This window comes from Sardina pilchardus, chromosome 14 (assembly GCF_963854185.1).
Source record: "Sardina pilchardus chromosome 14, fSarPil1.1, whole genome shotgun sequence".
Lineage (NCBI taxonomy): Eukaryota > Metazoa > Chordata > Actinopteri > Clupeiformes > Clupeidae > Sardina > Sardina pilchardus.
The window spans coordinates 11,185,093-11,195,703 of NC_085007.1; the positions used below are offsets into that span (position 1 = coordinate 11,185,093).

Below are 10,611 nucleotides of genomic sequence, written 5' to 3' on the forward strand. Positions count from 1 at the left end.
CTGGTCTAGTTCATTAAGTATTTCTTATGCCTTATGGTTTGCATATTATAATATTTAGTTATTTACATTAGGCTATTGATTGAATTGACTCTGTTTCTTATTATTGCTGTGTTAATGTAGTACTACCAACTTTTAAATTGTTTACTGTTAAATTTAACTATTGTATTGCTGTTGTTTGTATGTCGCTTTGTACAAAAATGCATGTTAAATAGCAAAATCATAATCATAACACTGGATTGAGTATTATCGTATTTTATTATTATAGGCTATTGATTGAATTGTAACTGTTTCTTATTATTGCTGTGTTAATTTAGTATTACCAACTTTTAAATCATTTACTGTTAAATTGAACTGTAGGCTATTGTTGTTATTTGTATGCCTATGTCGCTTTGGACAAACATGCCTGTTAAATAGCATAATCATAACCATAACACTGGTTTGTATATTATCATATTTAGTTATAGGCTATTGATTGAATTGACATTGTTGTTTATTAGTGCTATGTTAATGTAGTATTACATTATTTTGTAGTATTATATTATTTTAAATTGCTTACTGTTTAAATATAACTATTGTTTTGCTGTCATTATGTCGGTTTGGACAAAAATGAAGGTTAAATACCATAACCATAACACTACTCCAACATAAGAATGTTCCACATGAAACTTACATCCGTCAGACGGCTTCATGCTCTGTGAAAAAGCTCCATCTGCTCTCTGTTGGTTCTCGGTCGCACACACATCACACTCTAGTCCATGGGGTGAGTTCTGCAGTCGAAAGCCAGAATATCCCATTGACTTCCGTGTGCTCTGCTAATACTTTGCTGCCACCAAGTGTAGCCTATCAGTCTCACCCATCAGGTCAAGGGCAAACCGTATCATCTAGCCTGTATGAGACTGAGTTGATCTTAACAGGGGAAATCATTTTTACATTTCATACATTTCTATTATTTCTATGAATTATTTAAGCAGTAGGCCTACAGTATGGCATGAGTAGGCTAAGAGTGGGGCTGGTAAAGGAAACCCCCACGACTGGCTGTGATTCAGCCATAGGACCAAGGTCTACTGAAACACATGGCTTAAGGAGACAACAGATTTCGCAGCCAAATAATAACAAGATTGTAAAAAACCCAAAATAAACAACGAAAAAAACACCTTACCTTCAGCTCAGCCTGTAACTCAGAAGGGGATCCATCTTTTTGGGGTCAGTCGGTGTCAGTGAGAAACACAACACAGCTCACAGCACTGGGCTGACACATCACACCCACAGCCTCACAGGTGTCAGTATGTCTAGACGTTTTCTTTTTCCTGGCCTTTCCCATTTATTTCAATAGCTTGAAAAGCTAGACCAGTAGGCCTAGGTGTTTTCAAGGATGCAGTGAACGTGTAAAGGATGAGATTATATTATGACAGTCCCAATTCATTTACTTAGTTAGTTTGCATCATGTCTCAATAATGTAGATTTGACAGCCTGTTTTTGATTGGCAGTCTATTAGCCTACATGACCATAATGCTGGGCATGTCGCGTCAAATGACATTAGCCTAACAGTGATGTTATGTGTTTATCCAAACAACTTCTCACTACATCTGGAAATGAATACATCAATGAGGTGGATACAATGTGGCCTTCTTGTAATTCGGTGTTAGGTCATCTCTGCTGCTCTGCTCCGGGCACTGACGCGAGTGGGGAGAGTCTTCTGCGCAGGCGCTGTCATCATCTTTCACCCTCAATTCCTCCTGACCTCCTCCCGGTTTCTGCAGCGCTGGAACAACTTTAGTGCCTCTATTTAAAACATATCACGGTACATATCGGTGCAGATATATAGATATATCACACATGAGGGATGGCATCTTTTTTTGGAAAGATTCTCGTCGGTATTTACGTGGAAATCAAACGGAGCGATGGTAAGTCACACCCAGTCTGATTTCTCCGGTTGGAGAAGATGCCTGATTTGGAGGAGGTTGCCGCGTTAGCCTGTTTTACATCAGCTTTGTTGCTGAGTAACGCAAGCGGCTAAACCGCTAATCCTCCACAGCTGGCCTGCTGTGTAGAGAGTTTGACATAGCATATTCTATCTTATCCCGACGTGGAATATAGCTGTCAAAGAAATGCAGCACAATAGACCGGCTATAGCTAGCTGTCAGTGCATTGTCAACCTCACATACACATTAGGCATGATGTATGCATGCACACGTAGCTAGCTAGCCCTTTATATTTGCCAACACATAATATTAACAGAGCTAGCGTTAGCTTACCAGATAACATATACTGCAGTGCGTCCAGTTTGAAGAGGGGAGAAATGCATATAAAGCGATACGGGTTTTGCGTAAGCTGGCGACAGTTAACTGATTAACTGATTAACGTTATAACTGATGAGAATCGGACGTATTGCTATTCTTTCCGGAGGCATGAACTTGATAGATGGGAATCTTCACAGCTGAGTTCGTCCTGCATCATCCTTGTCTTGGTGGTCATCACAGCCAGGGATATCTCTATCGTTATCGTTATAAATAATTGAATTTGACAAATCAAGCCCACTATGACTACACTATCGTATTGCGCTGTTGAACTTTCACTCGCCCGAAATTGAAGTGAATGAGATTTCGCGCTTGCGGTTATTCATTCGTGGACACACCATGCGTCTCTGATAGGATGGTGCTGTTACTAGCTTCACCATCTTCCAGAGACCCTTGACAACAGTTAGGTCGTAACAAGTAGGCCTACAGCAGCTGACAGACCACCTCGCAAACTGTCCTCTGATCAGTTTGACAGCATCTGAATGAAAGAATAGCATAGTGTGCCAATAAGACATGGCTCATTGCATAGCCTACTGTTTATAAGCTGATTAATTGCTTAATTGGAGTTAATGCTGATATTAAACTTCAATCGATTAAGTGTCTACCACCTACCTGCTCATATTGCATTGAAAGCCGAAATGTATTTGCCAGTAACTGTGGCGTGATAGGGTGGTGTAGTCTTGGCCCAGTTTCTAAGAGCCGTGGAGCACACCCCTCGCCAGCTGGACTACTGCAACTCGTGTAGGAATTACAGGCGAATACCATTTAAGCACGCACCAGTGACGCACCCTGCTCTTAAAGGACAATGGTGATAATATAAGGCTCTTTTTTTTGCACTGCTTTGAAGTTTCATCAAGCTGTACGTTTTATCAAGGGGTTGTGTAGAGAGAATGTCATAAAAATGAGAGTCACTATTTCACCCAGAGCCAAGCCTAAATCTACATTTCTTGCTACAATACTGAAGGACCACATACATTACATACAGTATAGATTGGAGTGGACCAGATTGAATCTTCTGTAGCCTATGCCTTGTCATACTCACATAGTTTAACATAATAGCATAATTGCTGGATCACCTAGCTCAAACATCATGGACAAACCTGTCTCTGTCTGAACTTCTGGCTGTTCTACAAATTGTTCTACAGATGTAATATTATCGTAACCTTCTGAACAGTGTTATCTTTGTGAGATGCCATCATGTTGTCCCCTTTCAGTTCACTGTTACGATAAGGAAAGTAGTCTAATGAGATCATTCTTGCCTGCAGTATGACCCTTCCTTATTAATTTCCTACCGTGTTACTTCACAGATGCAGTGCATCTTTCCGTGTTCATTTTTTTAAATTCATAATTGTTTGAAGCTATTACAACTGTTAGAATACTTGGACACCTCTTGGTCTGTCAGGTGTAGCCTAATAGCTGTTCCCATGAAGAAAGGGAAGGAGGTACAATAACACTATGAGATATTATCTGAATATTAGTCACATTGTCTTAACACTGTACTCTACCCTCAGGTTCAAATGAGGTCAACAATGTTTTCAATCCCTATACCTCTTCTTAGTGTTAAACTCAATGAGACCATGTGGTTGCATGGTGATACTGCACTTTAAACAATAAATTGATTGATTAATTTGATTGTGTCACCAAAAGAGGCAGTTCATTCTTACAACACCTTTATGTGTTGAAAAAGAGATGGAAAAGAGATGAAGGTGAAAAAGCAAACAGCCTTTGAACCCTCCGTCTTTGTTGCAGGACGAATACACCAAGCCATGGTGACATCTCTGAATGAAGACAACGAAAGTGTCACCGTGGAATGGATTGAAAATGGAGACACGAAAGGAAAAGAGGTAGCCAACCCTAAGTGAATGTCATACTCACTCACACATTCAACATCATGGACGGTCCATGGGGTTCTAATGCAATTACATCCGGGATGGATCGAAGGAACAAATTGTGGGGGGGGTCATTTGAGACATTTGAATGACTAAGACGCATGAGCGTAAGTGGTGTTATTGCTGGTGTATGACTGGATGCTGAGGTCATAAAGTCCCAGAGACTCTCCTGTGGGTTTCTGTGGGAATACTGGGAAAGCCATTAGGGCTAGAGGAGACCATTATACAGTGACTGTGAAGCACAGAGAGAGTAGTGCTGGAAAGAGTGCATCTCTATTTCCTGGGTGGGTCAGCATTAGGTAGCATTGCTAGCCTGGGTGTTCCCATGCAGCCTTGCGCGCAATTTCATTCACGCTGCCAAGGCAGCCTGGAAACTACCGCCGTAATTTTTGCCTCAGATAGGGGACCAATCACAGAACAGGCGAGGAAGCAAGACGATGATGAGCTATGCACAGATGCATTTGATAGACATCCGTGGCACCCAAAAAACGGATCTGGGCATTTTTTCAAATACGAGAAAATGAACATTTGGTTCCCAGACCACGTCAAGAAGTGGTAGATAGATAGATAGATAGATACTTTATTGATCCCCAAGGGGAAATTCAAGGTCCCAGCAGCTTAAGACACCACACACAACATACAATACAATGTAAACAGGAAAATACAAAGCAAATCAACAAATCAACATGACTAAAGGAGCAGTGGTGGTGCTAGCCAGGCTATAGCATTGCACTAACCGTGACCTGAGCTTGTGTAACAGATACTACGGTAGTACCCAATGAAGAGAAGTCTAGTCAAAAGAAATTGCCGTCTATTTTGAATTTAGAAACTTTGAATGGCCTTATGGCTGTTGATTATGCTCTGTATACACTGCATGTGATATTCTCTGCTTACTGTTACTCAGTATGCAGGGACTTCAATGATATGGTGGGGATGTGCTACCTGATGTTGTGAATTTGCTAATCATTTGTTTTCACGTGTTTTATTTCACAGATTGACCTGGAAAGCATATTTGCACTAAACACGGATCTGGCCCCTGATGAGGAAATAGTACAGAGTCCCGAAACTCCACCCCCTCCTGTGACCAGCGGTGTGAAGGTCAACAAAATCCCTAAGGTCTGGAGCAGTTTAACTTCACAGTTTCTGCCAGCTTGCTTTCGCCTGCAGTTGTTTAGGTCTGTGCGTCATATTTTTCTGTGTGTGACACACACACACACACACACACACACTCACACACATACAGCTGATGTAGCATACAGCAACGGAATTTGTAAGTGAACAGAAACGGTGTTTGAGTCAAATTAAAGAAACATTTTGAAAACCCGGTAGAGTTTGGTCAAATATCAATGTTCATTTTGACATTATTCAGCTGAACAGAGTAGCCAGAAAACAGGAAGCATTTGCACCAACTGGAACATGTACAAATCAGATTACCCTTCCTCAGCACCATACAAAAAACAGCATTTGATCCCTTCTTACTGATGAAAAACAGGTCCTGGTGTATGTACAAATACCAATATGTGTACTGATAGTGTATTATTATACGGTGGCCCTAAAATGCCATGCATAATTTACATTTCAGAAAACAAGATTGAATAAAACTAAAGACAAATGTACATCTCAGGGCCGACAGTGTACGGATATGGAATATTGATAGTGTAACAGTAGATAGAAAAAGGTGCCGCAGACTTACTGGTCTGGTGATGGCGAAGCTGCAGGCTGGACACCCAAGCTTGCCGTAGGGAGTGTGACAAAGAGCAAATGTGTGTTTTGCAGGCCCGACGAACAATAGCGCCACAGAAGAACGACACGCCGTCCCGGGACAACAGAGTCACAGGCAAGCAGCTCAAGCTCTCGTCGCCACACGGAGTTTGTATTTAGGCTTTTGATGCGCTGTGTCCTAGTCCTACTCCTGAATCCCACATCAGGATGTTTTTATGATTTATGGGGTTCAATAGAAGTTACAGAAGCCCTGGCTGATGATAATAAGGATGATAATAACGTGTGTGCGTGTTTCTGTGTTTATGTGTCTGTGTGTGTGTGTCTGTGTGTGTGTGTCTGTGTGTGTCTGTGTGTGTGTGTGTGTCTGTGTCTGTGTGTCTGTGTGTGTGTGTGTGTGTGTGTGTGTGTGTGTGTGTGTGTGTGTGTGTGTGTATCTGTCTGTTTGTCTGCCTGTCTGTGTCTGTGTCTGTATCTGTGTCTGTGTGTGTTGAGCAGTGGGGACCACGCGAGCCCGACCCAGTCAGGCCCAGCAGGCCCAGCAGGCCCAGCAGGCCCAGCAGGCAGAGCCGCCCCCCTCAGCCCCTGCAGCCCAGCTCACCCAGCAGCAGACCCTGCAGCAGCAGCAGAACGGTACTCACATGACCCCGCTAGCAGGAGGAGCGCTGTGCTTCAGTGTGACTGCAGATGTCTTACAGTAACTTCCTGTGTTTTAGCCACATTGGGTATAAGCCGCAGGACAGTGTTTTATGCCAGTTAAAAGAAACAAAACTGTGTTAGTATCATGTTAACGGCCCCTGCGCATTAACCTCATAGCTGAGCTGAAGACATTTAGCAAAATCAATGTATAAGCCACTACTAGTTGGGAAATTAAGTGTGTTTGTACAATTATTCTGTATGTAACAAAAATGTGTGTAAAATGTAAATGTGTAAAAAATACTATAACCATAAGTGTGTACCATAGTGTACTTATATGTGATACTATCCTGACCCAAGTACATTTCTCTGAATACTCAGTAGTCTGAGTAGTAGTAGTAAACAGTAGTATTTTGTATTCTCACACAAAAATGAGAAGCAACATAAAAGCTGCCATGCAGAAGAGACTTTAGGTAACAGTTAATACTACATCAATAGATACCATTACCAGAGCATGAGAGTGCAGGAGTGTTAAAGGAGAAATCCGGCGAGTTTTCACATGGATCTCCGTTTTGTGCTGTCGTCGGTACAAACCAAAATGAAAACAATCCGTTTTGGCTAGCTTGAGTTGCTACAGCCAGCAGCTAAAGCAGCTAGGCAGCTACAGCGCTCCACTCGGGGGGCCTGTCTGTGTGGCCCCATGCACATGAGACCTGTGTGTGTTTAGCCCGCAGGAAGTCCAGCTGTGTGAAGGAGGTGGAGAGGCTGCAGGAGAAGAGGGAGAAGAGACGAATTCAACAGCAGGAGCTCAGGGAGAAGCGAGCCCAGGTACTGTACCTACAGTACCACCCCAAGCACACACACACACACACACACACACGCACACATGCACACACGCACCCCTTGCCAATCAGTCGACCTGCCCACTGTTGTAACCCACCATTATAAGCCTGTTGCTTTGGATAAAAGCAACAGCTAAATGACAACGTTAAATTAATCTCATCATTCCATTGTCTTTCGGCTTCATGTCCTTCATCCAGTCCAGCCTGTCTAAAGACCGATCCTTGACCTTTCACCTTTCCAACATCCTCTCCCAGCTCTCTCTGTCCTATCTGCTGTCAGTGGGCGTTTGGGACTCATGTTATCTTTGCTCTTTTGCAGGAGGTCGACGCCACAACCCCAAATTATGAGATTATGATTATGATCCGAGACTTTAGGGCCAGCCTGGACTACCGGCCACTAACAACTGGTGATATGGTGAGTGACTGACTCCGTTGGCTGGCTGTAGTCGTCTGCTCTAGGGAACCAAATAATTTTGTCTTCAAGGATACAGTACCTAATAGATGCCCACTAGATCCATTCATTTGGCGATGTTTGCTGGAAGTGGAAGTGCTTATAGAGAGGTTATGGCATCCTTTTGGTTTCCTCATCAAGTATTGATTGATCAGAAATGAGTGATTAGAGCTTCAGTGTGTCATTTCAGTGTCCGAGTTTGTTTGACCTGTTGGAAGTATTGAAACAGAAGACTTAGAGAGAAATGTCATGTTATGTTTGTCATCGGCTGAACCAGCCATTCTGTTTGGGAGAGTGAAAATAAACAAGAATTTACAGAAAAGAAATGTGTGTTATTAAATTTAATGCAGTGTTTGGAGAATGGCCATGGCGGGATTGGGATTGGGATTGGGATGTGGCTCTGTGCTTTAATCTCTGATGTTGTTTGGATTGTTTCAGATAGAGGAGCACAGGATATGCGTCTGTGTCAGAAAAAGACCTCTCAACAAGAAAGGTACAAATGCCTCATTTAAAATAGTTTAAGCCAGCCGCGTCACATATTTAGATGAACGCTTTTTTACTGTATGTAAGTCATTTGACATGGCATTGCAAGTTGAAAAAGTAAATCTTCAACATGTTTAGGTTTTTATATGGACAGATGGCAAGTCAAATTTGACTTACTTTTTGTTTTTTTTGGCCTAAGTATAGTTTTCAACTGCTTTTGGTGTGGTAAAGCAGTCTAAGTATTGTGCATTGTGTTTGCAGAGCTCACAGTAAAGGACCTGGATGTCATCACCATCCCCAGTAAAGACGTGGTCATGGTTCATGAGCCCAAACAGAAGGTGGACCTGACTAGATATCTGGAGAACCAGACGTTTCGCTTTGACTACGCTTTCGACGACTCCACCACTAATGAAATGGTTTACAGGTGAAACCTAGTCGTGTCTTTCACAATCATATTTCAAGAGGCTACTTTTTGTTTTCATTTTTTTTTGTCACAGGTAGAACTTCATTATGTTTTTTTTTTGTTCATGTACATGAGGTCATTAAATGAGGCCAATTAATGTGATAACATGGTCATATTTTAATATGTTAGTATTCATAGACCTCTGAAGTTCACCGACAAAAGGGACCCAAAGCTGGCAACTTAAAGGGATAATCCGGAGTGAAATGCACTTTAGATCAATTTTTCGGACTATTGGGAGTACATACGTTGAGTTGACACCAAAATCATGTCATTCGGATGTATTTTGAGAAAGTTCGAGCTCACCGTTTTTAGCCAAAACTCGTTAGCCTGGAAGTGACGCGGGCATGTCTTTCGCCGCTACAAAACGCTATTTTTATACCTCTTCTACTGTTCCAAACAACACTACACTTACGTGGTAGTGAGTAGAGGGTCCCTAAAGCCAAACCGAAGTATCCCCACGTCTTTATGTGGTCGGATAGAGAGTCCAGAATAAATTTAATCGAGTCAGTACCTTTCCGGAAATGTCGCAGCTGCAGCTGACAACGCTTTAACAACACTTTATTAACATTTCCGGAAAGGTACGGACTCGATTAAATTCATTCTGGACTCTCTATCCGACCACATAAAGACGTGGGGATACTTCGGTTTGGCTTTAGGGATCCTCCACTCACTACCACGTAAGTGTAGTGTTGTTTGGAACAGTAGAAGAGGTATAAAAATAGCGTTTTGTAGCGGCGAAAGGACATGCCCGCGTCACTTCCAGGCTAACGAATTTTGGCTAAAAACGGTGAGCTCAAACTTTCTCAAAATACATCCGAATGACATGATTTTGGTGTCAACTCAACGTATGTACTCCCAATAGTCCGAAAAATTGATCTAAAGTGCATTTCACTCCGGATTATCCCTTTAAGGATATCCCGGTAGTACAATCTTTAAGGAGATCGGGATCAAAGATGGTAGCTTTGGATTCTTTTTGTAGCCGAACTTCAGAGGTCCATGGTCATTAAGATAGCTGACGTGCTTTTGTTTGGTGTGTGTGTCTGCAGGTTCACAGCGAGACCGCTGGTAGAGACCATCTTTGAAAGGGGCATGGCCACATGCTTTGCCTATGGCCAGACTGGCAGTGGAAAAACTCATGTAAGTTCGTTATAGTGTTTTCCACGTCTAAGAAGTGGGTAACTAAACTGCCTGTCCTCTGAAACATGAAGGAAAAGTGCTTTTCCTTTTGTAAAATGATTCTCAAATTTCTTCCATTGTTTTGTGTTCTGGTTTATGCTGCCCTGAGTCATTCATCTAAAATGCTGTTTCCTCGTGCTAGACCATGGGTGGAGATTTTTCAGGCAAGAACCAGGACTGCTCCAAAGGAGTCTACGCCTTAGCTGGTAGGTTTCCTCCCAAAACTACATACTATACATAGTATCATGTTAGCGATTGATCTTTGAGGAGGCAGTCTTGCCTCATGTCATAGATCACTCAGGAGCGTGACCTCTCTTCTCTCGCCTGCAGCTAGGGACGTGTTTCTCATGCTCAAGAAGCCAAACTATAAGAAGTTGGAGCTGCAGGTGTTTGCCACCTTCTTTGAGATCTACAGTGGGAAGGCAAGTACTTCAAAGACCCTAATGGATTTGGATTTGATAGACGTTTTGCTCTACTCTCTTGCATCAGGTTCTCTGTATTCTCAAACTCTGTATTCTGTACTCTCCCTCCCCCCTTTCTATGTGTGTGGGTGTGGGTGAATATCTGTGTGTATGTATCCATGTCTCCATAATGTCTGTGTGTGTGTGTGTGTGTGTGTGTGTGTGTGTGTGTGTGTGTGTGTGTGTGTGTATTT

At 42.4% G+C, this 10,611-nt stretch overlaps 1 protein-coding gene across 1 annotated transcript in view; it reads left to right on the top strand.

Moving 5' to 3' along the window:
• The first annotated feature begins 1,746 nt into the window (after nt 1-1,746).
• LOC134100758 (kinesin-like protein KIF2A) overlaps nt 1,747-10,611 on the top strand; it is a 14,882-nt gene continuing 6,017 nt past the window's right edge. Inside the window, exons 1-12 of the mRNA XM_062554158.1 lie at nt 1,747-1,904; nt 4,047-4,141; nt 5,180-5,302; nt 5,963-6,023; nt 6,404-6,538; nt 7,269-7,369; nt 7,703-7,798; nt 8,273-8,327; nt 8,579-8,741; nt 9,827-9,917; nt 10,099-10,162; nt 10,287-10,378. Coding sequence (XP_062410142.1) covers nt 1,844-1,904; nt 4,047-4,141; nt 5,180-5,302; nt 5,963-6,023; nt 6,404-6,538; nt 7,269-7,369; nt 7,703-7,798; nt 8,273-8,327; nt 8,579-8,741; nt 9,827-9,917; nt 10,099-10,162; nt 10,287-10,378 — 1,137 coding nt within the window. The 5' untranslated portion in view covers nt 1,747-1,843. The remainder of the gene's footprint in view (nt 1,905-4,046; nt 4,142-5,179; nt 5,303-5,962; nt 6,024-6,403; nt 6,539-7,268; nt 7,370-7,702; nt 7,799-8,272; nt 8,328-8,578; nt 8,742-9,826; nt 9,918-10,098; nt 10,163-10,286; nt 10,379-10,611) is intronic.